This window comes from Taeniopygia guttata, chromosome 4 (genome assembly GCF_048771995.1).
Source record: "Taeniopygia guttata chromosome 4, bTaeGut7.mat, whole genome shotgun sequence".
Classification (NCBI taxonomy): domain Eukaryota; kingdom Metazoa; phylum Chordata; class Aves; order Passeriformes; family Estrildidae; genus Taeniopygia; species Taeniopygia guttata.
In genome coordinates this window covers 64,134,310-64,161,200 of record NC_133028.1, presented here as the reverse complement: position 1 = coordinate 64,161,200, position 26,891 = coordinate 64,134,310, and the positions used below count along the sequence as shown (strand labels likewise).

The window sequence follows — 26,891 nt, the reverse complement described above, 5'->3', positions numbered from 1 at the left end:
TGCTTAGTTCACTATAGAAGTGTTGGTGTTATTTTTAGGAAGACGTTTTGTAAGAAAGGGATTAAAACACGGCTGAGAGATGAATGAAAGAAATGGGAGAGGAGCAGGTTTCTTAAGGTGTAATCTAGGAGAATTGTGGGAGCATTAGGAGCTGGCAAAGAGGGAAAGGAGTGATTAAAGTCGAGCTGTGGTGGCTTTCCCCATCATCCTGTGACCGTAGTGGCAGGAGTGTGGGTAAAACCAGTGAGCCTGGAATGAGTGCACGTGCTACTGCGAGATGGTTTTCTGGGGGATTTTTGGGAGAAAGTAGAAACGCAGAGGAGAGATGGCGTGATGGCAGAGGTACTTGTTTGTTGGAATGCTTAAATGATACGGGATTCCCTCGCTGCTGGGACCTCAAGCACGTTCTCCTGCCCCTGCTGAGCGCGTTCTCGAGGCTGTGCCTCGGGGGGGCTGTGCCCTTCGCACCAAAGAGACGCGCTCATCCTCCTGCCCACCACATCCAGACCCTCCTCGCGCCGTGCAGGTGCGGGCGAGGCCTCCGGAGCCGAACCGTCCGAACGGGCCTGGAAAGCCTCCCGGCCGCGTGAGGTCACGGCGCACGGGAGAGCCCCGCGTCCCTCCCCCGCGCGGGCGGGGCCGGGGCAGCGCGCCCGGAGCGCCGCCCGTCCCTCCGCAGGCGGCGGCGGCCCCGGCGGGTCGCGGTCGCTGTCGCTGTCCCTCGCTCCGCGCGTCGCTCCCCGCGGCAGCGAGGGCCGCAGGGCAGCAGGGACCGGCGGCGCTCGGCCCGCCCGGGGGGCGCTGGCAGCGGCTCCGGGGCGGGGCGCCGAGGAGAGGAGGCGGGTTCCCCTTCCCCCGCCGCGGGCTCCTCGCCTCGGCCGCCCCGGCTGCGGCCCCTCCGGCGGGCGCACGGCCGGGCATGTCCGCGGCGCAGGTGTCGGAGCGGCGGGGCTGGGGGGCGGCCCAGGAGCCCCGGCAGCCCGAGCCCGGCTCGCCCCGCGGGGAGGAGGTGGCGGAGGAGGGCGGCCGGAGCAGGGAAGCCCCGGCGCCCAAGGAGAACGCGTGGACGCGGCGCAGAGCCCGGCGGGACAGCCCTTCCCCGCCCGCGGGGCCGGACGGGCGGCTCGGACCGCAGGAACCAGGTGCGGGGCCGGGAGCGTGTGCGCGGCGCCTCGGTGGCACCGGGGTGGTTTTGGGGTTTTTTTTGGTGTTTTTAGGAAGGAAAAGCGCGTGCTTGTCGGCGGCCGCGGAGCCGGGCCCGTGCGCGGCGCGGCGCGGCTGGAGCGGGGCCGGGCGCGCTGGGTTTGACATACATGGGCACGGGAGGCAGCGCTCGGGGCGGGGAACACGGCCGGGGACGGCAGCGCCGGGCTGGCTGCAGGTCCCGGGGCTTGCCAGTGGCCACCCCGGCCTGGCGGTGACCTCCGGCCGGACCCTGGCGCTCGCAGAGAGGCTGCTCGCCCACTCGTCTCGGTTAGGCTCCTTTAGAAACGCCGCTTTGCCGCAGCTCTTTTTGGCTACTTGTGTAGCAAGGCCCTCGGAACGATCCGTTAGCTGGGTTTGGTTTCCAGAATGGGCTTGCGGAGGCTCTGAGCGCTGACCAAAGCAGACAGTTCGCTCGCTGTTGGGATTTGGTGTGTTTACATAGGGAGAGTAGCCACGGGATAATTTCCTGGCCTTAAATCACTACGTGTAAGATAAAGCTGCTTTATGGGCACCGCGCTGACTGAACGGGCATATGGCTTTACAAAGCTGGTCGTCAAGGATCTAACTTGAAATTGCCAGCCTTTATGCTTAGGCTAGCAAAGAGTTCCTAGAAGTTTGTAGCTTCTTGAAGTATTGTTCTTGGCTGCGAGTAAACTGCTGACCTCTAAATAAATACTTCAACCAGTGCTTCCCGAGAATTTCAATCTCAGCGCTTGCTCCCGAGGGCACCTGACAAACCTTTTTTGTGATCTCACAGTCACTTTTATCCTTGAATTAAACGCGTACTTCCTTGACAAAGAAAAATATATAATTTACAGTTTCAAGCGCACAGGTCATACAAACGGAGACCACATTCCAGACCACAAAATCTCTACTTGACTGAAGAGCAGGACTTTTGGCAACATACATATGCCCATCTTTATTATCTGTACTGTTTTGTTTATGTGTACTGACGCGCTCCTAAGTACCTGTTTGTGCCCAGCTTCCAAAATCCAGCTGGCTGGGCAGAAGCTTGTGGTCTGCTTCATGCATGAAAGGGGACTTGTCACTCGTTTGCCTTGCTGTGGCAGCAATAGCAACAGTGCTACATCAGAAGCAGTGGGAAAGCTGCATTTTTTGTGTTAGCACCTTGAGTGCTTCACCTCTGTAAAGTTTGCTTTTCCAGCAAAGATAAAGCACACAAATAGCTGTTGAAGGAAGGAGGAGGCAGCAAGCATTCATACTTCATTTTGTGAATTTGGAGAGCCTTATATTGTTTTTCTCCCGCAAGAAGTTGTGCCTACCATTTATGGAATTAATAATTAAGCTGAGGAGTTGTACTAGAACATAATTTTCGGTGGCCAGGTGTGTAACTGAGCAAATAAGAGAGTCAGCATTGCTGGCAGTGGCACTGGTGAAGAACACATACCACGGTGTGTGTTTTGGTTTGGCTACCACCAGAAGCACCGTGAGGAAGCTACCATTCTTACCCTTGTACAAGGCAAAGCAGCTGATCCTTCCTGGCTGTTTGAAGGAAGAAATTGCCATGTGCCTCCACCCGCAACAAGGGATGTATTTTGAAGAAACTAATTGCACGTTGGCAAAGAAACATCTGTCACACTAGGCCCTCATGAATGTTGTAGTATGGAAATTAGTCATGTGAAATAATAAGTGGATGAGCAGAAATACTACTGTGATGGAATGTGGAACTATCCGTAAAGAGAATAATAAAATGGAAAAGGATCTCACATCAAAGCAGTGACTGGATCCGGCTAGACTTGTTGATCCTGGCATAATTTGTTAAAAATTTCCTGAGATGTGCACCTATGGTATGTTCAGTGATAGTTACAGACTTGAGAAAATTGGCTCCAGCCTGTCATCTTTGGACTTTCAATTTATCATGGGATTGGTTTGTGATAGAGGCAAACCTTGTTCTTGTTACTGAAACAAACTGTTAACGTCACCTGATACTACCAGGAAAATTTAACATTTTGGCAGAAGAATTCGGCCCAAGCCTTGTTACTGCAACTGATTATATTTTTATAGTCTCAGATACCTTAGTGGGTTTTAGTCATTGCAGTGAACCAAACACCCAATGCAAACATACCTGAACTGTTCATGGTGTGTTTGTTACCACAGTTCAGTGTTTTTGACCAAGCCTTTCATTAAACTTTGCTTTTAAGCAGAGTAATTTCAGAATAACTTCATAAGCTACTTCTACATCCTCATCTGCTTTTAACTTGTGGGGAAAGACTTGTATCAGGTATAAAATGGCTCATGAAATTAATAGGCTTCTCTCTGGTTCAGGAAGAATTGTTTCCCTGAGAGAGCGGTTAAGCTTTGAAACACACTGCCCAGGGAGGTGTGCAGTGTCAGTCCCTGGAGGGGCTCAAGAAATCACTCAGTGCCAGGGTTTAGTTGACAAGGTGGTGTTTGGTTGAAGGTTGGACTCGATGATCTTGGAGGTCTTTTCCAACCTTGGTGATTCCATGATTCTAATCCCGGCGATCGTGATCAGATGGAGTGAGCTTTAACAGAGGCTGCCAAGTGATGAAAGGTGCTTCTGAGATGTGCCTTCCTCCCCAGTGTATTGCACTAAGTCCTCACTTTAGGTTGAAACTGTGAGTTTGCCATCCTCCGCATAAAAAAAAAACCAAAAACACCCAGGGTTCTCCCACCTCTTCATCTGATGAAACCTTCAGCACTGCCCTTGCTGTGAGGTTGCAAAAAAGTAATCTGAATGACAGGTTCTCAAGTCTTCATGTGATTTGTATAGCTGATGTGGGTCTCTAATGACTTATTAGATGATTATTCAAAAGTTGTTCATGAAATTCATCAAAATATTCAGTGAAGCAAAATACTTGTGCTGCTGAAGTGGTTGAAGTGGGTTTGCCTATTAGTGTGTGCTTGAATGACATAATTAAAATAAGTGCTCACTTCATTCTTTCATTTTCTGCTTATTGTGTTTATTTTGGGGCATCAAAGAGCACATTTTATCTGTTTGATATTTTGGTACCAGAACCATTTCACTGTAGTGCTATTGTATAAACCAATTTGCTTTAGCCTGAGAGCAAAACAGGTTGTAAAGGTACAGTTTAGTGAAGATACACTGTGTTGCTAGGAACAGCAAACCTTAGATGAGTAAATTGATAAATGATCTGATTACTGAGTCTTCTGGGTGTATTTAATTCAGGTGTGCTCGTTAGTTCTTACAAATTCATGGAGTGTTTTAATAGTAGCATCTAAAACTTATTCAAAGCATTATCAGAAGTTTCAGCATTGGCAATTTTCCCAACCCTAAAGGGGTTAAAAACATTATCGATACAAAGCTGCTGCCTGTATTTTAATTATACATAACAGCATGTGTAATTTTGTTTGACTGTTTTTTGTCTGGGGTTTTTGTTTCTAAACTGGAGACCTGTTATGAAACTGAAACCCACCTCCCTGTGCTGTGGCATGTGCTACATTTAACCATGAAAACTTTGGTAGAAATTGAGTCACAGGTTGCAGTTTTCTATGAAGATGCTAAGAAAAACAATGAACTGAGAAATTAAATCTAAGGAAAATAAATAGCATTATGGTGAATCAATCATGTATTGTGGATTCCCCCCCCCACACCCCCCCCCCCCCTATTGCTTGCTGTATTGAAAAATTGATGGGTTTTGAACATAAATAGATGGAAGGGTGCAGGTGTCATAACTTGCTGCCTTGGTTAATTGTTCAAATATCATGGAGCTTGACAATCTAATGTAGTTTTTGCTATAAAATTTTAGAACTCCTGTAGGGCAGAAAGTTAGGATAGTAATTGGGATTTTTTTTTTTATTGTTTTGCAGAATCTTTGCTCTAATCCATGCTCTGGATTTTAATTAATTATATTCTCCAAGGGATAATTTTTGTTACATTTGCAATACTTCATCTGTTAAAACAATAGATAAAACATAGCTTACCTTGTTTAAAAATACAATATACTGTCTAGTTTCAAACGGAACATTGAAAGAAAAATATTGTACAAGTTCAATACACAGGCTCCAATTAAGTTTTGAAGAGCTGAGTGATTTTATCTGCTCCCTGAAGCACTTCTGGTATTTATGTGTTGCTATTTCCTTCACAAAAAGGAACACACGTGCAGTCCAAGTAAAAATAAAACCTGAGTATTGTCTAGCATAAACAGTGTTTGTATCAAAAATTAGAATACATTCCACCTGTGTTAATAGACTTTGCTTTCAGAAAAAAATTAGTAATATCATCTTCCCTTTCCATCAGAAAAAATTACTTGCTGACTATTTATTTGCAGAGCTTCAAACCATCCTTTTCGAAGTCCTGTTACTTGTGACCCGATTATGATTGTGATCAGGGGTAGTTTGGTGGGAGATCTTAGGTACAAATTTTGCTCCTCAGCCATCCAATCTGCTTTTCCTTCTCTGTTGCTGTTGTCCCAGAGGATTACTGCAGTTTTGGTGGTTCGAAAATTCATCTTTTACTTTTCAGACTTCTTCATTGATCTTGACATGCTGCTCATGGCACATTTGTACAGCCTTGTCTTTCTGCAGGAAGTACCTCCTGTTAGGATGTGGTCTGTTAGGAAACTTGGAAGAACCATAATAAAAATGGCTTTGGAGGCTGATTTCTGTTTTCATGTGAATGCCATCTCTACTGGATGGAGTTCAGTGATTGAAAGATGATAATTGCCAACAAACTGCCTTGTCCTTGATGCAGTTTAAATTCATACTTTATTTATTTCTCCCACACCCTCAAAACTCTGAAACCCAGTGAATAAAATCATTGAAGATCAGTGAATTCCTCCATTGACACAGCACACCACTAATTAACAAGTTCCTTGTAGCATACCACAGAAAAAACATTTTTAATGCAGTTGTGCTGGAATTAACAAGCGAAATAGTATTTGGACTAAAGATGCCATTTCTAGGTACGCAGCGCTGTTATGGGAGGTTAAAATCAAACCCTGGAGTGATGTTAAGCAGAGGGCTGTTATCTGAACATGTGTTTTGCCTGTGTTCAGATGCTTTTTCAGGTGTTTTGTGGCTCTAGGCCTGTTCATGACAACAGAACAGATGTGACCTGGGTAAAACCTTTCAGTGATCTCATGTCATGTTCTTTTACTCTCCCACCCTCTTTCTTGTTTTTCCTTCCCCTTTATCTTCCCTTTCATGCTTCACACTGAAGTCCAGCTCCCACGTGATAAGCCCCAGAGAGCCGACCAGAAAGGACCTGTTGGTAAATTTGTACATTTGGTTTTGAGCGTGGCTCTTTTGGGAGGACAAGGAACTTTGTGGAGGTGGGGAAGCACAGAGTGAGATGAGATCTCAAGCCCTTTGAGTTCCAAAAGGGCATCATCCACCAGGCATTGCCTAATATTTTCTTTTTGTTTAGCTTGCAAATGCATCTTCCAAGTCTTGGATTACTCCATTCAGATAAGAGAGATTCTTTCAAACAAGTTTGGTCTCATTCTGCTCCATTCAGACAGCCTTTCCTGCCACCTGGAATAAATTCTATCCCATGACTAAGACAGGGCAGCAAAAACGAGTCTTGCACTTCTGGGCGCCTCGCTACACCCTGCTGACACACAGAGCAGCAGTTCTGGCAGAACAGCTCTTCAGCAGCAATTTAAGTAAAAGTGCTGTCAGGTGGAAAAAGGGCTTCAGTCAGGTAATTGGACAGAGATGTGTGTTTACAGTGGCCACTCGGTTTACCTGCATGGCTAATTGGCAGTTGCTTTGGAGAGAATTACAAATTTGTTTGCTGCTCCACCCCTGCAGTTGTTTGTCTTGTTTTGTAAAAGGGCAATTAGTTTACTACTGAGTGGCAAGCGTGTTTCTTAAGCTCTCAGTCTGAAGTTAATTGAGATGTGTGTTTTGTCTTTATTTTAAAAAGCAGATCTGTAGGAGAGGCAAAAACCTGCTGGCTAATGGTGGTCAGGATTCACTGGATTCGTGTCTGGTGAGATGTCCAAGTTGTATGAAGCATATACATGAAACTCATCATTTATATGGCTATAAATTATATTAAAATTTAGGCTGGAACGTGGAGTAAGCATTAGTTTGTGCTTGTAATGTTCACTGTGTATTCCAGGAAGCAGACAGAGAGGCTTTCCAGAGTCACTGGGGCACAAGGGTGGGGTTCCCAGTGTGGAGCCCTGATAAGGGAGATTAGTCACTGGATGTGAAAGAGATAAGGGCTGAGGAGGTGATGTTATCCCTGTATAAAATAATCCACTTGTGATTTCAGACACGTTCAGTGTTTCAAGCTTGTCATGCAATAAAACACCGAATGAGAGGTTTCAAGGAATAGTTGTGACTCCCATCTCTATGGGAAGACATGCACTGGGGAGAACCAGGGCTTAACAGAAGAAATTAAGAGATGGTTTCCTCTTGCTCAGGAGATCAGATGGGATCATTATTATAATGTTTAGGCTTTAACTAAGTACTGTTTTTCTCTTTGCATATTTTCCTTTGTTGTTTGTTTGTTTTGGTTTTTGTTTTATTTTGGCTTGATTTTGAGCTATATGGCTAAACTCTATTTGGTATCTGAGTAATTACTTATAAAAGAAAATTACTAGGAATTTGTAAATATATAGTTGTTTTTATGGTTGTTTCCCCTTGCTTGCATAATTATATATTTCATTGATTTTGCCTTATAAGTATAGCTTTTAATAGGAGAACTTATTAGATGTGTATCAGGGGTTTTCTTTGCCACTTGTTAGGTTAAAATACCAGCATTTTGACATAGCCTTAATCTTCTTAGTTGAAAAAAAATGCTTAAATATGGGGTAAGGCAGCATCTTGTATGCCTGGTTTGCAAGAGGATTTGCCCTTATGAGTGTGAGTTTTCAGTGTCATGTACTATTAGTGACTTTATTCACTAAAAAAAGTTCATTGACTTTGATGTCAAGCCCTCAGAAACACTTTGGTGTAGTATGATAGACCATGGCAGAGGTGTTAACACACACTTGCATTACTCATTTAAAGTGTAGCCTTATTTCTCGCTTGAAAATGTTCTTCTTCCTTTTCAGAACTACAAAATTCCACTAAAGTGATAAAAGCGGGAAAACCCAGGTCAAGAAAAAGCAGCAAGGTTTGTATTTTTGCCTATAAATATTCAGGATGATAAATAGCTGATACTGCTCCAATAAATAGATACAAGGTATTTTGAAGCTCCAACCAGAAGTGTTATATGATGCCTTGGTAATAGACAACTAAAGAGACAAAAAAAAAAAGGGAAATTAAAATTAGGAGAGTTGCTAAATTGGCGTATGGACAAGGGATAAAGAAAGGCATTATTGTTTAAAAAATAAGTGGGATTGCATAAAAGTATGAAGGGGCTGCAAAGAAACAGCATCACTTGAGCACAAGGGATGCTAGATTGGTTTTGAAAATCCTCTTTGCATCTTACATGATGAGTGTCCTTTATGTGCATAAAGTTACCATTACAACAGGAGACACTGAGTCCTTTCATTGAAACATTAAGTTCCTAAAATTTTGTACAGCCACCCCTTTTAGGTTGGTTAATAGCTCTCAAGATTTTCCAAAAACTGAAAGCCTAGAGCAATAGACACCTTTTAATCACATATGTGTAGGACAGCATTGAATCTGACAATTGTCTGATGTGAGCTCAAAACTCTTTCAAATGTTGTGTGTTTGGTTTCTGTAGTATTTCTTTTTATAAAAATTGCTGCTTTTGACAGCTCTGCTCCAGGGGTAGGCTGCCTCTCTGAGCCATGACTGACATTTTCCCTTCCTGACAAGTCAAGGAAGGAATATAAAGTGTTTGTCACCTTTGCAGGCTGATGATTTGGGCGATATTGCAAGCTGGCCGACCCCGAGCGAAATAGCAAACAATGAAGTAAGTGTCCTTTGTAATCCTCAGGATTATTTTTTTTAACCATGTTGGTTTATCTGTTTCATATTGTTCCCCCCAGAATATGCTTTAGGTGTTGTAGGGTTTCAGTAGAAGTTTTGTCAGTAATTCAGGATACTCATATGTGCTTAACTGTCTGCACTGCTGCTGGAATTTGTTAGTGGTGTGCCATGGACATGTGCATTAAATAGTGCCTTATTTTAAGCTCCACTGTTTAATAAGTTTAATTTACCTTTTCTGCTGCTTTCATCTGTTTGTGCACAGATGAGAAGGCCTTCGGGGTTGCGAACTTGCTGCCCTCTCTTGTGGCTCAGAGCGCTTTGTGCCCATTGTCTGAACACAATTTAGTTATTCTTAGTTATCTTATTCCTCTGATATATTTTTCCCCTTCTGGGTTTTCAGCTAAGATCTATTCTGTCAAATTATCCTCCTTTCACTTTATCTCAGGTGATAAGTGCATAGTGTATTTTCGATCTCTCTGATGCTATTTAAAACAAGACGAGAGCACAGATTATTGCAAATGCTGAGGTGCCATTTCACAGTGCTGTAGCTCTGCAGCAGCATCCCTGTGGTGCTTTTGGTCAGGGAAACCAGAACATTTGGGTTCAACAACATGCATTTTATAGCTCAAAGTGTCCAAATTCATGTAGTGTCTGTAAAACAAAATAACATTTGGTTTGTACTTAAACTTAGTTTATTTGTCTAGGGGAAGGCTTTGTGTTCAAATTCATTATAGCACAGTACTGCAGTATCTACTGTATGTATTCCAGCAGGTTCAAAGCTGTCTCCACAACATAGGAAAATTCTTTCACTTTAGCAGAAATGTCTGCAAAACTTCCCATGTTGCAGGTAAAAATTATATCTGATCATAGAATGATTTGGGTTGGAAGAGACCTTTAAAGGTCTTCTAGTCCAGCCCCCCCAACCCAAGTGGAAGGGACATCTTCCACTTGATCAAGTGAGTTCATCCAGCAGGCCCTTGAATGTTTCTCGGGATGTCCCAGGGACATCCAGCCACCTCTCTGGGTAGCCTGTGCCACTGTTTCACCACTGTCATTGTGACAAATTTCTTCCTGTACCTTGTCTGAAAGTCTTTTATTTTAAAGCCATTTCCCCTTGTCCTATTGCTACAGGTCCTGCTAAAAAGTCCGTCCCCATTTTGTAATCTCCCTTTAAGCATTGAGAGGCCATGGAAAGGTCTCCTGAAGGCTTCCTTTCTCCAGTCTGAACAATCCCAGCTCTCAGCTTGTCTTCATGGGAGAGGAGCTTCAGCTCCTTCCTTCCTTCCTTCCTTCCTTCCTTCCTTCCTTCCTTCCTTCCTTCCTTCCTTCCTTCCTTCCTTCCTTCCTTCCTTCCTTCCTTCCTTCCTTCCTTCCTTCCTTCCTTCCTTCCTTCCTTCCTTCCTTCCTTCCTTCCTTCCTTCCTTCCTTCCTTCCTTCCTTCCTTCCTTCCTTCCTTCCTTCCTTCCTTCCTTCCTTCCTTCCTTCCTTCCTTCCTTCCTTCCTTCCTTCCTTCCTTCCTTCCTTCCTTCCTTCCTTCCTTCCTTCCTTCCTTCCTTCCTTCCTTCCTTCCTTCCTTCCTTCCTTCCTTCCTTCCTTCCTTCCTTCCTTCCTCCCTCCCTCCCTCCCTCCCTCCCTCCCTCCCTTCCTCCCTTCCTCCCTTCCTTCCTTCCTTCCTTCCTTCCTTCCTTCCTTCCTTCCTTCCTTCCTTCCTTCCTTCCTTCCTTCCTTCCTTCCTTCCTTCCTTCCTTCCTTCCTTCCTTCCTTCCTTCCTTCCTTCCTTCCCTCCCTCCCTCCCTCCCTCCCTTATTCCCTCCCTCCCTCCTTGTTGTGCACACCACTGTTTTATGTCTCTGTTAAAAACCAAAAAGCCTTTCTTAATCTAAAATTCATTTTTTGCTCTTGCCATGCTAGCAGAATATTAAACTATTTAAAAATGGACTTTACAAAACAAGACAATTTTTAAAGTTCACCCTGCTGAAGGGGCTGAGAACAGGTAATAAAAAAGGAATTTTAATAGCTGAAGGAAATGTGCACCTCCTGGTATCAGCAGCTGTACTGCCAGAAGTAATTGCCTGTGTCTCTTACAGTGTAAGACTGTAAGTCATAGTAAGAAGCCAACAAATAGAAGAGAAAAGGAGGAGAAATCTGATCAAAAAAGCAATAATGGAATCAAGGACAATCCGGAGGCAAAGCCAAATGGTCCAGCAGATAACATTAGTGAAGATGAAGCTCAAACTAATAACCAAAGGAAAAAAGGTGAGTTTCGGCACTGTGTATAATGCAGTAAGTCACTGTTGATACAGCTGCATTGATTCCAGTTGAGTGACTCAATAAAACTTCTCATGATGTGCATTTGCTGGGTGAATACAGAATATCTCAGTGTCTGCATGGAAGCCTCAGCCAGGCTGCCTCCCTCAGGGTTTGGAGCCTTCTGTTCAGTCAAGTAGGAATTCTGGGGGAAAAGCAGCTCATGCCCTGTTGATTGGTCCTTGGAGCTCTGAGCATTTCTTGAGGATTTTATTATGGCTGTACAAGCCATTTCTGCCTCTGATATCTTTGTTTCCCTCTATAGGTAGCACTGTGTTATTTTAACTTAATATATATGTGTGTGTTACTGCATATACACCAGCACTTCCATTCTCATGCTCTGCTATTAGCTTGCCCATTGAAGTGATCATTTGAGGACTAAACCAGGTTATTTGCTTCCTTTTGATCCAGTTTGTTACACTCAAAATGGGAAGCAAACCTCGTTTGGTCAGGAGATTGGAATAGGCTGGAGAAACAGCAGAGTTTCAAGATCAGCTGCTTTTTTGTCTGGTTTCCCTGATGGTGTTTTTCCAGACCCTAAAGACCTTTTCTGTTCAGATTTATTAATCTTCCTATATACATAGATATATTAAAAAAACCTATAGTGCTTTTAATTTTTTCAGTCTAAGTGGAAATCCAAAGCAAAGCATTCCACAGGTAAAATATGTTTTTCTTTTCCCCTCCAGTGCAGAGAAAACATTTTATGTACTTGCTTATATTTCTTAGCCATAAAATAATAGATCCCACAATACCAATGAATATTCTAGTTTAATAACTTGTTGGTGGATAATTTAGGTCAGCCTGAAACGAAAACAAAATGAAGCTTTGCTAGTAATTTTTGATGCATGTGAATGAACTTTGAATATCTTGAGGTGAAAGTACGTTATCACAGCTAAATTCTCAGGAAAATTTGTATGATTTGTGATTGAAATTTTTATTGTGGTGGTTAATTTTATATGTTTTTTTTTAAATCTCAAAGTTTCATATACAAGTTGTGAAATTATATAGCAAGGAATTTACTGTCTGTATTTAACAACATAGCTGTAAATTCTTGATCATGGAGCATCTGAAAAGCCATTAAATAAAATACTTACCTTTATTTCTTATATTTGAAGCTTAGGTGAGGTTATATTTCAGTTTCAGAAATTCTTGTTTTCTGCATTAATTATTTAGTCATTTGTAATATCTTAAAATTTCGATGTTAAGCTTCTCCCACTTTTTAAAATTTGAAATTAACTGTTGCTAGTTTTACAAGGAAAATTCTATGGAGTCTTTCCAGGAGCTGAAACCTCGAGTATTAGTATAATAAAGAGTAATATATTAACTTTTCAAGGTAACAAGCAGAAATGGGTGCCGCTTCACTTGGACGATGTGAGGTCAGACAGTCAAGACAGAGCAGGCTCTCGAACGAGCTCCAGATTTATGCTGGAAACAAACAAGTTAATACCTCATAACAACAGAAGGAATGAAGCAAGAAGTAAGTAGTTCTCACTCTCTGGGTCCTGCTGTTGGTGGCAAATAAATGTAATATCACACGAGCTGGCAGTTTGTGTCGAAACTTAGTAGGTAGCCTGGTGTTTATATTTGTCAGTTACCAGCAGGAATATAATTATTATATTATATTCCTCTTCATAGCACCCTACACCATCTTGTCCCACAATTTTACAATGAAGAAAGTTTGGAAAAAGCCTCAGAAGGTGTCTGCTCTGTCCTGCTCTGCTGCTATTCCCACAGCTTGTTGCTACCAGAGCAGCTGCTTGTGGAGCTACACTTTGAACTCTGCTTTGGCAGTTCTGCTGATGTTGTTTTTTCCTTCATGCTAGACTGATTCCTGCAACTCCCTGACCTATTTCTCGGCACAGCTATGCAAAAAGCTGTACTAACACCACAACTGGTGCTGCTTCTGGTCCTCAGGTGTTGTGAGCACAGCTGGTTACGTGGCAGAAATCTTAGGCTGAGTGGAAGGTGGTTGGTTTAAGTTTTAAAATTGCAATATACATTCCCAGTTTTAATGTTTGCTCATTATAATAAGTACTGGATGCTACTGATATGGAATTTATGAAGTCATTTTAGGAATGTGGATGAAAGAGTTTGATCTGCACGTCTGAAGAATGGATAGGGGTGGGTGGAGGATTTTGACCAGTTCTCACTTCCTTCAGCAGTTTTTTCTTAGGATGGTCAAATGACTGAAAACCACACACATACAGATTATATTCTCTGTAAATTCAGAGTCTTATTTGTCAGGACTTGAGTGTATGAACATACATGTGTAGGGTTCACTAAGAGTCATTGCTAAAGCAAGATTTTTAATACATATGTTTAGTCCTTTGTTAAAGTTAGCAGCTCTCAGTTTGATCCAGTAGGGTTACTCAGAAAAGCTGTGGTTGCCCCATCCCTGGAAGTGTTCAACAGCAGGCTGAGTGAAGCTCTGAGCAACCTGGACTAGTGGAAGGTGTCCCTGCCCATGGCAGGGGGGGTTGGAACCGGATGGTCTTTAAGAGTCCTTCCAACCCAAGCCATTCTGCAATTCCATGACTCTCATCTCATTCCAGTAGTGGTGGGAGTTGTCCACAGGAGGAGACTGAACTATTGTGATCATTCCCTCCTGCCCCGAGCTGATCATGGGTACTGTGCCTCCGAGCTGGCACCAGGGTGTCCAGTTGCTTCAGAAGCATTTGGGATTGACTGCCATCCATTACCTCCTTGCTGCTGACCCCTCCTGCCTGGCCCACCCTCAGCAGGGCTGGCACACCTTTCCTGCTCCTCTCCTGCAGCTTCAGCTCTGACCACCTCAGCATAGCTGAGGCTGAAGGTTGCCCGGGTTCAGGCTGAAAATTCTGGTGGCATGAGGGGCTTAGAGGCACCAGGATGTTTCTTTGTGATTGCAGATATTTTGTGTTTTCTTCTTCTCTTCGAGATTGGCGTCGTGATAGAGACAAGAGAGATGACCATGACGAGGTGTGCAGCGTGAGGAGCGAGGGCAGCAGCGTCCGAGGGTTCTCCAGAGGCAGAGGAAGGGGGAGAAGCAGAGGAAGAGGACGAGGCAGAGGAAACCCCAGCAGTATGCTAATCCAACAGATACTTGGCAAAAAGTTTAAAAACTATGCTTATAATGTTGCTGTTTTAATTTTCTAATGTTGTTTTATGTTCTCTTCTATGTTGAAGTGAACTTTGACTATTCAGTTGGTTATCAAGAGCTGTATGGTGAAGGAATTGACCAAGTATTTCAGCCTGAGCTTAACCCTGGTGTGATTTATTACTATGGTGACGGAACAGGAGTGCAGATGTATTCTGTGGATGAAGCGCTTCTCAAGGAATACATTAAACACCAAATGTACGTAGATTGCCTAATGTATAAATATTTTCAGAAGTCTAGTTAAGATAAAATAACTCATTTCAAACAGTGTTGAATCCTTATTATCCATGTCAAGTTGGAGATTAAGGCACTGCAGCTCAACTTTTTGAGTTAACTTTGACCATTACTAGTGTCAGCTTGAATTTGTTCACTAGTGGGTGAAAAAACTTGAGTAATGGGGAGGAGTTTTAAGGAAGCTGTTTCTACATCTTGTGCTGTAGCCTGGCTCTAACTCATATAACTGCTTTATTTATGGTACACAGCCCTCTTTATGTTGTCATGTAATTGAGATATGGATGTCTCTGAGCTTGTGCTTTTGAGTACTGTTAGTCTGTTTGCCTATAAAGCTCTTCTTGGGTGATGTTTTCCCCTATTTGCTCTCAATTTCACTTTGAGAAGTCTCATTACTTTGATGTTTTCAGTGTGTTTCACCTGGAACATGTAACAGAGAAAGAGAGAGTAGTTTTGCAATGATACTTGATTTTTCAATGATCTGAACTGTTTACTTTCTTGTGTATACCATTAGGCAATGAGAAACCATCTGGAAGACTGATTATCACCAGGAGACAAGTCAAAAAGGGCCTGGAAAGCACTAGTTCATTCTAAAGAGACAGTTTCCACCACTGGCAGATATTTCATCTTCCGTACTTGCATTTCTCTGCAATGCTTCTGTGGTGGTTTTTGATTGCCCTCGTGTTCCGTACAGCAACTTGCTTATTTTATTCTCGCTTCTTTTGTTACAGTTGACGCAAAAAGGAAGAGAAAAGCCTCTTTAAAGGGCAGAAAGTATCTGACATGTGGCTATCAACTTCAAAACTTCTATTGCAGTCTTTTTTTGCTCTTGCTGCCAGGCCCCTATGAGACCTGACAGTGGACATGTACCCCCATGTCAGGATAATCGGCCTTCACTGTCCTCAGACAAGTGGGGGAGGATCACAGCCACTCCACTGTTGGCCAGATTTCTGGGCATGCAGTGTAGAATCCAGACCTGCTAAGGTAGGACATGGTGATGTCCCCTCTGCTGAGAAAAATGTCAGTTACAGCACTGGTCACATCTGACTTCTGGGTATATTTGTACTCCCTTTTGGCACTGGGAGGTTGGCAGGTGTTGGTAGAAGATTTGGCATGGCTGGATAACCACAGCCATTGGTTGCTTGCCTGGTGTGAACTCCTAAGGCTTTTGGTTATGGAGTTTGCTTTCCATGAGAGGGAGATTCCTGAGCAGATTTAGAACAGAACTTCGTTAGTTTGATTCTCCCTAGACCAAAAGAAAAAAAAAGTTTTTTATTTATTCCGTTCTTTTAATAATGATGGGAAACAGACTTTGTTCATCAGTTACCTGTTATGAGCCTCTAAATTGGGGTGGCTTAGCCTGCCTTTCTTGATGTAGCTATAAAATATTAAAGTGACTATGCCAAAGAAGGAAATATATATAGAATAAAGGTACACAAAATCATTATGGCTCAGAGTTCCTATTGGAGTCCAGGAAAAAATCAAGATATATTAAAGAAGTGAGATTGAATCCTAGTGGGTGAATAAATTCTAAAAGTTTACCTGCTTAATAGAGAAAATATTAGACACTGTCCAACTGAATTGATGTGTAATTACAGGAAGAAACACATTGTTATCGAACAATTTATGCTTATCTCAAGAACCAACTTGATGTACAAGAGAGTAATACTTGGATTGCATACAAAAGTATCTTCTATGTTTTTAAGCACAGGCTTAAGTTGTCAGCCTGAAAAGTTTCAGTGCTTAGCAGCTCCTCATTCTGCAATGTGCAGCAGAACTCTATTTAAAAAGTCCTTTTGCTTTAGAAAATAAACAAATAAAAGTTCAAGTATCAATTCAAGAATAAGGAAAGAGACTCTGAGGAAAAGGAAGAAGACAAAAGCTGGAGGGGGTGTATGTGTTTAGGTTTGTCCCTCTACTTGGAGCAAACTTTGTGCATTGTCTTCATTTATCATTAATGGTCTTTCACATTCCTTTTTCTAGAGTGATGGACATCAAGTGAGGCAGTTTGAGTCAAGTTCAGTTATTGTCCATTTCTGCTTGTGGAATTTTTAACTAGGTGAATCGTTACAGGATTTTACCTTTACTGTATGATTGTAAAGGTAACACTAGTTAAATGTTGGTTTATGGCATTTGTGCTTGCTTATCTTCTGGGAGGGGAAAAGGAACGTAGCAGCTCAGAACAGTAGACAGGATATTCTTGAAAGAAACTATCTCTTTGTGCCCAGTTGCTTCACTTATCATATTTGGCTCTGAGTAAGAGCTTAATTCTCCAAAAGCCTTGTTCTCTTCTCTGTTTGCTTTGATTTAATAGCAGTGTTTCCATTTGTCCTGTCTTGTCCAGCGTTGAGACTTTAAATTCATTGTCTTGGAGCTGGGTGTTGGTCAGAACACGGTGCTGATGCTGCCAAGGTCTCAGGGTTGATCCCTGCAAGGACCATTCACTTGGGAGTTGGACTTGAGGATCCTTGTGGGTCCTTCCAGCTCAGAATATTCAGTGTGTGATCTGTGCGTTTCATAGAGCCAGCTTTTCCTTCAAATTTCTTCAGCTACAAAATTTAGAGAAAGAAATGGTATCAAGGTGCTGCTTGAGTCAGTGGTGGCATCAGAGTGCCCTGCTGTTGGAGACTTTGGCCTTGATCTCAGCTTCAGTGGAGACTTGTTTTTTTTATTCTTTTTTGAAAGTAGAATGATCTTTATTTAAATTTGCATGTGCAGCTTTTTTCCTCAACATTTTAATACCCTCTCATTTTCTTTTTGCGTTACCTCTATTTTTGTCATACAGTTTTAACTGCTTCCCATGAAGTCTTTCCCTACTTGTGTTTTTCTGAATGTGATGAGGAGTTAGTATTCCGTGGATGTACTGTGCAAAATCATGCTATGATGTGTAAGCTCTATGAAAGGCCTAGTTTCAGTTGTCATGTAAATTGAGGGCGTTTTCCATTCTTTTCCATAGGACCTTTTCTCATTCCCTTGCTCTGTGTGACAGATCATGATTTGAATTCCTTACTTTTTGTCTTCACTAAGTATCTTGACACCTGGATTATTTCCTAGAGCGGTTTCATTGTTGAAAATTGGTCTTTCTGCTGCTTGTCCCTCATCTCTGTGGTATTTCCAGATTCCTGAAATGTCCTTGTCCTTCAACATCATCCATTCTTTAAAGCTTTTTTCCTCCATGAACTGTTGTGCCTTTTTGGTACAGTTTCATGCCAAATACAACATGACTGCCTTTGTTTTCTCATCTTCCCACAAGCATGCTTGATGGTTCAGGGTATCTATCTGTGCCTCAGCACTCAGATAGGATATTAAGCCTTCCAATGCACTGGAAACTGGGACAATAAAAGATGCAGTTCAGGATGAACTGGTACTGCTGTGTGGGACACAACTTATGCTCTGACTGTAAGCAGTGCTTGTCCTTCATTTCTGTGGAGGCCAAGACAATGTTGTTCCCTTATGTCCATGTAAGTAACAAGGGAGGGGGTGGGTGAAGGAAAACTGGAGAGTAGTTTTTGGTTGTGCAAACGTAACAAGACTTTGATTTTTACCCCTCTGTGCTGTACTGAATCATAAGTCTGTCTTAACCTGTCGAGCATGCTTGCTGCTCTCTGGGTCTTCTGCTGAAGAATGGTCTTGTTGATGTCAAAATACTCTGTTTTATTAATGGAAGCCTTTAACAAGGAATCTAGGTTGCTGCTTTAGGATTTTCTTTAACTGTAGAATAAGCTCAGGTTTGTATGTTTTGTTCTGCAGTGAGTATTATTTCAGCACAGAAAATTTGGAGAGAGACTTCTTCCTGAGGAGGAAGATGGACCAACAAGGATTTTTGCCTGTGTCACTGATCGCCAGTTTCCGTCGGATGCAAGCTCTGACTACGAATGCTGCACTCATTTTGGAGGTAAAATCATTCAGAAGGATGTGTTTGAAAAGGTGCTTGATTAATTCTGTGGTGCCATAGCTTCAGAGCTATGAAGTAAAGAAAAGTTTCTGTTTGTAATGACCAGGATTCTATAAAGAGGTTATACGTGGCCAAGTTGGTGGTTTGGGGTATTTTTTTCTTTTTTGATAGTTTTTAATGTTACAATATGCTTGTCACACAGGCCCTAAAGGACAGTACCGAAGTTGAAACTGTGGATCAGAAACTAAGAAAAAGGGTTGATCCAGAAAAGTGGCCAATTCCAGGTCCTCCTCCATGCAACCTGCCTCCAACTGACTTTTCTCAGCTCATCAATTGTCCAGAATTCATACCAGGCCAAACTTTTGGCTCTCATATTGGTAAAGGATTTATTTTACAGAAACATAAGTTTAGGGCTGTCTGTCTAGCTTAGGCAATTTGCCTCATGATACTGATTTCATAATAGAAGTTGTATTTTTGGTAATGGTTTATTCAGCTGCTCTGCCTGCCAGCCTTGCACTTGCCAAGTCACGTGGCTGATGTGAAGTAGATAAAAATGTTTCTTGTGTGTTATGGCTGTAACTTCTTCAGAATATAGAATGGTGGGCTACAGTCCTGTGGAATTAGTAATAGTAGTATTAAACTTGTCCTAAACTCTGCTTCATTTTTGTGGCAGCTGGAAGTTCACTCTTTGTTTGGGGCATCCTTGTTTTGGATGGGAAATTCATTCACATTTTTAACAGGGAGATGGATTTGTTTGCTGACAACCCTTGGCAAGGGAATCTTTTCCTAAAACACTGGCTGGAATTAAATGGGAAGAATGAAGATGGAGTTAGGCACCCATCCACAGAGCTAGAGAATGACACGGAGAAAACACGATCCTAATGATGCTGCTCTTTTTTTTCTCCCCAGCAACACGTAATGTCTCACAGGCTATGAAAGAAAGTTTCCATGAAAAAACTTTCCATGGAAATAAATTCTTAGAATTGATTTTATTCTGAAATGTTGAGTAAACTTTGAAAAGCTGTCTCTTAAAAATTATTTGATCAGTGTTATGTTTATCCAGAGAGGTAGAAAAACGGTAGCTGTGGTTAAAAGAAAGACCAGTGAAACACTTGAAAAACAAACAAAATAGAACCAAAGCAATCCACAACAGGAACTGAGCTACTGTTTTCTACTGCTAGAGTCTGCACCAAGTTCTCCAAGAGTGGGGAGCCCACTGTGTCCAAAGGAAAATGCTGAATCAAGTAATTTTCAGACAATGTCTAAAGGACTGTCCACAAGTTTGCCAGATTTGGACTCTGAACCTTGGATAGAAGTGAAGAAGAGGCATCGTGCATCCACTGTCAAGTTAAAGGTAAAATCAAACACCTTTATGTTATGTTTAAATAAAAAAATACAAAACCAACTTTGAGGTTACACTGTAAACCAAGGTTTAAACATCTTAACATATGTGATGCTTGAGAATGCAATGAAGTTTGGAAAATCATAATCCAGTTCAAATATAAAACCTTTTCCAACTTAGGAGACTGTTCCTGTACCTGATCAAACACCAGATGAACCCCAGCCACCCCCAACTCAGGAGGAACAAGAACAGGAAGAACTTGAATTTTTGTTTGATGAAGAGATGGAACAAAATCAGTGTCGGAAAAATAAATTTACTGATTGGTCAGATAGCGATTCTGATTATGAAATTGACGATCAGGATGTAAACAAGATTTTAATTGTAACACAGACACCACCATATGTGAAAAAACATCCTTGTGGAGATCACACTGGCAACCGTGTGTGCCGTGCAAAAATTACATCAGAACTTGCTAAAGTCATCAATGATGGCTTGTACTACTACGAACAGGATTTGTGGATGGATCAGAGTGAAAATGATACCCTGATGAAGGTAATTCTCTTTAGCTTTTGACTAGAAAACCATGCCTGTCCAAACAGTTTCCAAATTAACTTCAACCTTCTACTATGTAGTTGTAAAATGCTACAGGAAAGTGATAGTCATTTGTAGGTCTGCTGAATTGTCTTTACAGCTGAAAGCAAACCCAAGTTTTTCATCCCACACACTTGACCAAAAACACTAAATGAATATTTTTTGTAACGTTTTGGAGATAGTTAAGTTGTCCAATGTTTTCTTGTTCTGTGAGTACTTTGTTTCATAACAACTGCAAACCCTTACCCAGAGGGGAAGGGGGTACCTGCCAGAGATGAGATGATGAGAGGGAAGTAATACAGTCATTTTAAAGTAGTTTTATATAAACGTTCTGTTGGCCTTGTAGCTTGTTGGAACAATAGTTAGAATTGAGTTATCTAAACACTGAGTGGTGAGGGAAAGGGGCTTAATCTGTGCCCAAAGAGGGGGAAGTAGTTTCATGGACAAATGGAGCATGTCTGCACAAAAGCAAGATGACAAAGGTGGAAATGGTTGTTCAGAATATGAGCAAGAAATAAAGGTAGAATTTAGAATACAGATTAGAATGGACCAAGAAAACCATCGAACATGAGGAGGCAGTGAGAAATAGCAAACTGCAGGAGAGATTATTTCCTTTTTTATTGTTATGGACTTGACAATGATTTGATGACATTTTTCATGCTCAGCATGCACATGTCCCACCTGAGACAGATATGTAGGTACTTGTGTGTCAGTTCTAGCTTATTTTCTCTTCATGGAATGTATCTGTCTCCCTGGATGGTATCTGTTACCCTGCTTTGCATTTACAATTTGCTTTCTCTAATTCAGCAAGAGATTGAGAACTTTAAGAAGCTGAACCTCATTAATAAGGACGAATTTGTTAGTCTTGCACCAGAAACTGGTGATCCAACCCAAGAAGTTCTTCCAAGACCTCCAGGGTTACAGAACGGTAAGTATGAAAGCATTTGGTTTTTTAGAATCTCTGTAATAAAGAACAAATCTGTAGGTGTTTTGACTCTTTCTGCCTGTGCAGTATTTTAATTTTGGTTCAGTCAGCAGTCTGAGGGGGCTTTTTCTTTGCTAATTTTTCAAACTGCCAACTGTTCATGGGTAGTGTGGTTTCTGTTGAATGACAAGAAGCTGGCACTTGTTCTGCTTTGTTGTCACTCTCCACCAGCATCAGGTGCTCTTTGTTTGACTTGGAATTTACAATGTGTAAAGTTAAACTGAAACTGTGAAACATTTTATAGAAACCAGCTTTTTTTATGGGATACAGGCATGGAAGGAAATGAGATTAGAAGAATTTACTGCTTGTATCATACCATTAGTGAGCAGTCGCAACATCCAAATCTTATCTCTTGTGCTATTTCTGATACCGTGGTACTATTAACATTTACTGGGTTACATGCTAATAGCATCTCTAAAGTAGCTCAGTAAAACCAACCCACTTTCTCCTTTCTGCCTCCATATTTAGCAGAGGAGCTGGCCTGTAATTTCCTAAGTGCTGAAGTACTTCCAACAGCAGGAATGGCTCGATCGCTGCCAACAGCAGTCCCAGATTCCCCCCGTTTCCACCCTGGCTTCATCCCACGAACACCTCGCACCCCAAGGCTCCAGGATCCCAAAAAAACACCCAGGTTCTACCCTGTTGTTAAAGAAGCACGATCCTTTGATGTAAAGGTAAATGGAAAAACATACTTTAAAAAAACCAAAACAGCAAAAGCCTGCAAAATTCACATTTGTGCGTACAGTTTATCAAGAATTAAATGGCAGAAAATTAAATGCTTCTCCTCCTATTGCTTAACTCCAAAATATTTACCATATTCAGTGTTTTATTTCTATTAAATGATTTTCAAGTCTTCTTCCTTGAAAGTCCTTACTGAAAGAACTGTAGTGCTTAAGATTTTTGATTAGTTAGATAAGACTAATCTTCAGGTTATGAAGCTGTGGTCTTGTGACTTTATAACTTGTTAGATAACAGAAAACCTTTAGGTCTCTGTTTTAAATGGGCGAGAACGAGTGAAGTCAAATTAGGGAAATAAATCCTTCATTTACTTTCTTAGGCTCCAAGGAAAAGAAAAACACGCCACAGTACAAATCCTCCCTTGGAATGCCATGTTGGTTGGGTGATGGATTCCAGAGACCACAGGCCAAGAACTTCCTCTGTGAGGTAAATGTTGTTGCTGTTATTGAAAATGTATTTGCAGGTAGTTCTCACTACTAATGGAGAAGCAGGCTATAAAAGGCAATTTATAAATACAATGGAAGCAAGAAAAGACTGATCAAGAAAGACAAAAATATGGAATGCAGTCTGTCTGGAAACAAGCTAGGCTGATTGGTGTTCACAGTGTTGTCTGATCCATGATACAGCAGCAGTAATGTTACTTGAGGCACTGATGTTCACTTCAGTGGTCATTTAAAATCAAGCAGAAAAGAAATGTTTAATGATCATTGTCCAAAGCTGGTTTATTTTTGACATATTGGCACAAAATCTGATTTTCTAGAGGTGCACCCAAACCCAGGTGCACTGCAGCAGTCCCCAGGTGACCGTACGTCAGCTCTTGCATGAGTCAGGGTGGGTGAGAACTGATTCTGCAGAAAAGCTCTGTTTACAGAGCAGAAATATGTTGGGTTTTTTCTCCAGCAGTTCCAATGCCTCACCTTCAGAAGGAGCCCCACTGGCAGGTTATGGCTGTACTCCAAATTCTCTTCCCAAATTCGGGCATCCATCTCACGAACTGTTAAAGGAAAATGGCTTTACTCAGCAGGTGTACCATAAATACCGGCGGAGGTGTTTAACAGGTAAGCTGCTCCGTGCACTTCCTAAAATTTTTAGACACTTCCACATGTTGTCTGATACCAGTTTTCTTCCCGTTGTTCCTCGTCTTTAATTTTTCTTGGGAAAGGCAGGCAAAATTTATTTGCTTCCTCTGTTTTAGGAACCCTGCTTTCCATTTAACATTCCCTGACCAAAAAATCACCCTCAAATTTAAACTGAAGTTACCAGAAGATCTGGTGTGGTTTTTTACTAAAGACAAGGCACTTTAAAATATTCTGGTGAAAAATTAAAATAGTGGTTTTATTCTTCCCTTTCTTTATTTTCTTCCAGAGAGGAAACGGTTGGGAATTGGCCAGTCCCAAGAAATGAACACACTTTTTCGCTTCTGGTCCTTTTTTCTGAGAGACCACTTCAACAAGAAAATGTATGAAGAATTCAAACAGCTTGCTCTAGAGGATGCAAAAGAACACTACAGGTATTTTTTCCTGAGGCCTTACCATTCCTTTCAATGACAGTGAAATTTATGTATATCTGCAGTGAACATTTTTTGTACTACCTCTGACTTTTTGTAAATCTTTAAAATAGCAGTGTGTATAAGTTACTTTAATAGCAAAAATCATTATATAATTGTGCTTTGCAGATTAATGACTGTGCAGCATTTCCTGACCTGTATTCAGTTCTGAATTCTACAAAATCCTCTAACTTGTTGACCATGACGAGTCAGTTCTGTACTAACACTCCTCAGATTCTTTCTTCTGTAGGTGAAGACATTCTTAACCTCATTTTACTTGTTCAAACTGGTTCTTGCCTTACAAAAATACCAGAAAAATGACCACAGAGGACATTGTCATTGCTGTTTACTTCTTGGATATAATTCCTTTCCTTCCACCCAGTTTCCCCACCTCTATTTCTCTGAGCCAAAGAGGCAAGATGGATTTTTGTGCCTCTCTGTTCTTTTCCAGGTACGGATTGGAATGCTTGTTCAGATTTTACAGCTATGGCCTGGAAAAGAAATTCAGGAAAGAAATATTTGAGGATTTCCAACAAGAAACAAAGAGGGACTATGAAGCTGGTAATTATCACAGGCCTGTCACTGCTCACACTGCTGTAACATTAGTTGAAGAAAATCCCAGTTCCTTGGCATTGACTTCTTAACTAATCAAGAACAGTTTTTATTCATATTCTTTTTATCTTCAGTTCTCTTAAAAATATAGTTACCAGTGAATAATTAAGTTTATAATTAAATTTGACCTTTGTCAAGTGGTAAAATTATCTTTTTCTCTTACTAGGTCAGTTGTATGGACTGGAAAAATTTTGGGCTTACCTAAAATATTCTCAGCACAAGACTCCAGCTGTTGACCCCAAACTGCAAGAATACCTGAGTAAATTTAAGAGACTGGAGGACTTCAGGGTGGATGTAAGTTTCAATGCCTATTTTAAGTTATATTTGGTGTACTAATATTTTCAATGCAAGCTAATCTGAGAGCAGTGCTTGATTTCATGAAACGGCAGCCTGATAAATTCAAAGAGCCTAATCCTTTCAGTGCTACAAGTCTGTGGAGAGGCAGAAAATGCCTGGTTTTATGACAAAACACCTAACAGGTCCCCCATGTTTCTTTTCAGCCTCCTATTGGTGAAGAATCTGGAAGGAGGAGACCAGGTGAGGATTCAGGGCACCGCAGACATCAGCCCAACTCTTCTAAAACCCTTCCCACCACCAAACCCGCCACTGCCTGTCAGTCCCAGGCACTGGGAAGCATTTCCTGTGGGAATACTGTGCAAGCCACAAAATCTATAGAAAGTGATGTACCAGAAAAGTAGACTTTGGATGAGCTCGTGCCCTTGAGAATCAACTTTGGCATCACTCCCCTAATCCAGAGATCTTCAAGGCAAGGCAGTCTCTACTACGTGATTAAAAATTTATGGGAAGACAAAGGATGGGATGCTCTTTTTCACGGGATATAGTTCCAAAACACTTGCCCTAGGAGAGTTGCTCTTGGTTATGGGATCATTGGAAGGATGCTAGGGAAGATTCTTTGGCTTCAGTATTGCTTTCCTCAAGCTTTTGTTTACAAAGAACTGCATTCCTTGCATATGCAAAAAAAATACTTCGAGGGATGCCTTACATTTCAGCTCAGATTTCTTAAAAAAAGGTATCATGTAAACCCATGTTATTTACTGTGCTTTCCTTACCCATATTTCCCTGTTATTTGTATTTTACCAAAGCAAAAAAGATTACATTATATGTAGAGTATTAAATGGAAAGGAAGGATCTATGTGGCAGGTTTGCTTTCAAGGCTAACTATCAAAAAGTATGTTTTTCTGCAAAAGCGCATTTGAGAGCATGCAGCTGTATATGAAACTGCATTTCTGGATTCTATTTAAAGATAAGAGTTTCTATTTTTTTCAGGGTCTCCATAGTTAGTATTTTATTAAGTATGGAGTTTGAGTGGACGTAACTGGGATAGTTTTGCAGGTATTTCCTTCAGTGCTGGTTCTTTAATAACTCAAGCAACAGAAAACCACAGGGGAAAATTGAGCTTTTGATTTCGTAGTGTCTTAAATTAACATTCAGTATCTACAGTTTGTGCAGATTGTTAAAATACCCAACTATTCATACTCTGGGCTTGAGAGGTGTCTTCATTTGAATTGTCTTATGATTATGAAGTCTAGCAGGAGAGGCATAATTTTGAATTTTTCTTCTCCATATTTCAAGTAATTAATAAGTTTGGAGGGAGACAAAGTATACCTTGTAAATTTTAATTTTAATTTACTTTGTTTTGCAATATCTGAATGAAGTTCTGCTTAAATTGTGCTCGCTAAGCCTCGATGATTTCAAACAGGTCTAAAGACAATTTCACTGAATGTAAGTTACTCAAATACAAATCCACTTTTGTAGCTGAAAGAGGGGATGTTTATAATCTGTCATATCTTATTAACTTCACTACTTTGTTTTTAAAAACTCAAGAAGAATGAAGTGAAAAACTTCTCTTCTGGGGTAGGTGAGAGGAATTCCAGCTTTTTGGTTAGTTAACTGCAGAATTACTTCAGTTAACTTTTAAAAAGTTATAAAGTGCTGTCTAGCACAGATGCCTTAAACTGACTGCACAGCCATAGATGGAGCTTTAAACTAACAGCTCACAGAGGCTATAATGGATCTGTTAATTTTTCAATCATTGTGCTGTGAATCTCACTGAAACAAATGATGGATGTTTGCACTGAAAGGAGTGGATGGTAGCAGTGACTTTCCCCACAGTTTATACCATTTCAGCACAAAATCCAGCCTTTTGTCAGTGGCCTGTTCTAAATAAATTTTAATGAACACATACCAAGATTTGAAGTAAATATCCTATAAATATGCTGAAGTGACACATCTCAAACCTGTGTTTGATCCATGCCTTTTGCTACCCATGAAAATGCGAATGTAAATTTGGATTGAAATTGTATATACGAGTAATAAATTTAAGATATTTCAATTTTTCATTGGAAAATGTGCAGATTTAAGCTTTTAGTGTGTGTAATTTTGTGATATCTTGAAAAATTTTATAAAAACAACAAAAAACCCTAA

General features: G+C 41.3%; 1 protein-coding gene across 4 annotated transcripts; it reads left to right on the top strand.

Moving 5' to 3' along the window:
- Positions 1-401: 401 nt before the first annotated feature.
- LARP1B (La ribonucleoprotein 1B) lies at positions 402-26,891 on the top strand. 4 transcript variants are annotated; one of them, XM_030271973.4, is made up of 19 exons: positions 402-1,142; positions 8,217-8,278; positions 8,987-9,046; positions 11,151-11,319; positions 12,704-12,847; positions 14,288-14,431; positions 14,536-14,704; positions 18,488-18,632; positions 18,835-19,009; positions 19,814-19,986; positions 20,155-20,526; positions 21,373-21,493; positions 22,019-22,224; positions 22,608-22,714; positions 23,189-23,346; positions 23,654-23,798; positions 24,286-24,395; positions 24,613-24,740; positions 24,947-26,891. In XM_030271973.4, the coding sequence occupies exons 1-19, from the start codon at positions 920-922 to the stop codon at positions 25,142-25,144; spliced, it is 3,009 nt and encodes a 1,002-aa protein (XP_030127833.4). In that variant the 5' UTR covers positions 402-919; the 3' UTR covers positions 25,145-26,891. The 4 variants fall into 4 exon arrangements, with proteins under 4 accessions (XP_030127833.4, XP_030127836.4, XP_030127835.4 ...); XM_030271975.4 differs by having other exon boundaries at positions 597-1,142; positions 23,192-23,346; XM_030271976.4 differs by lacking the exon at positions 8,987-9,046.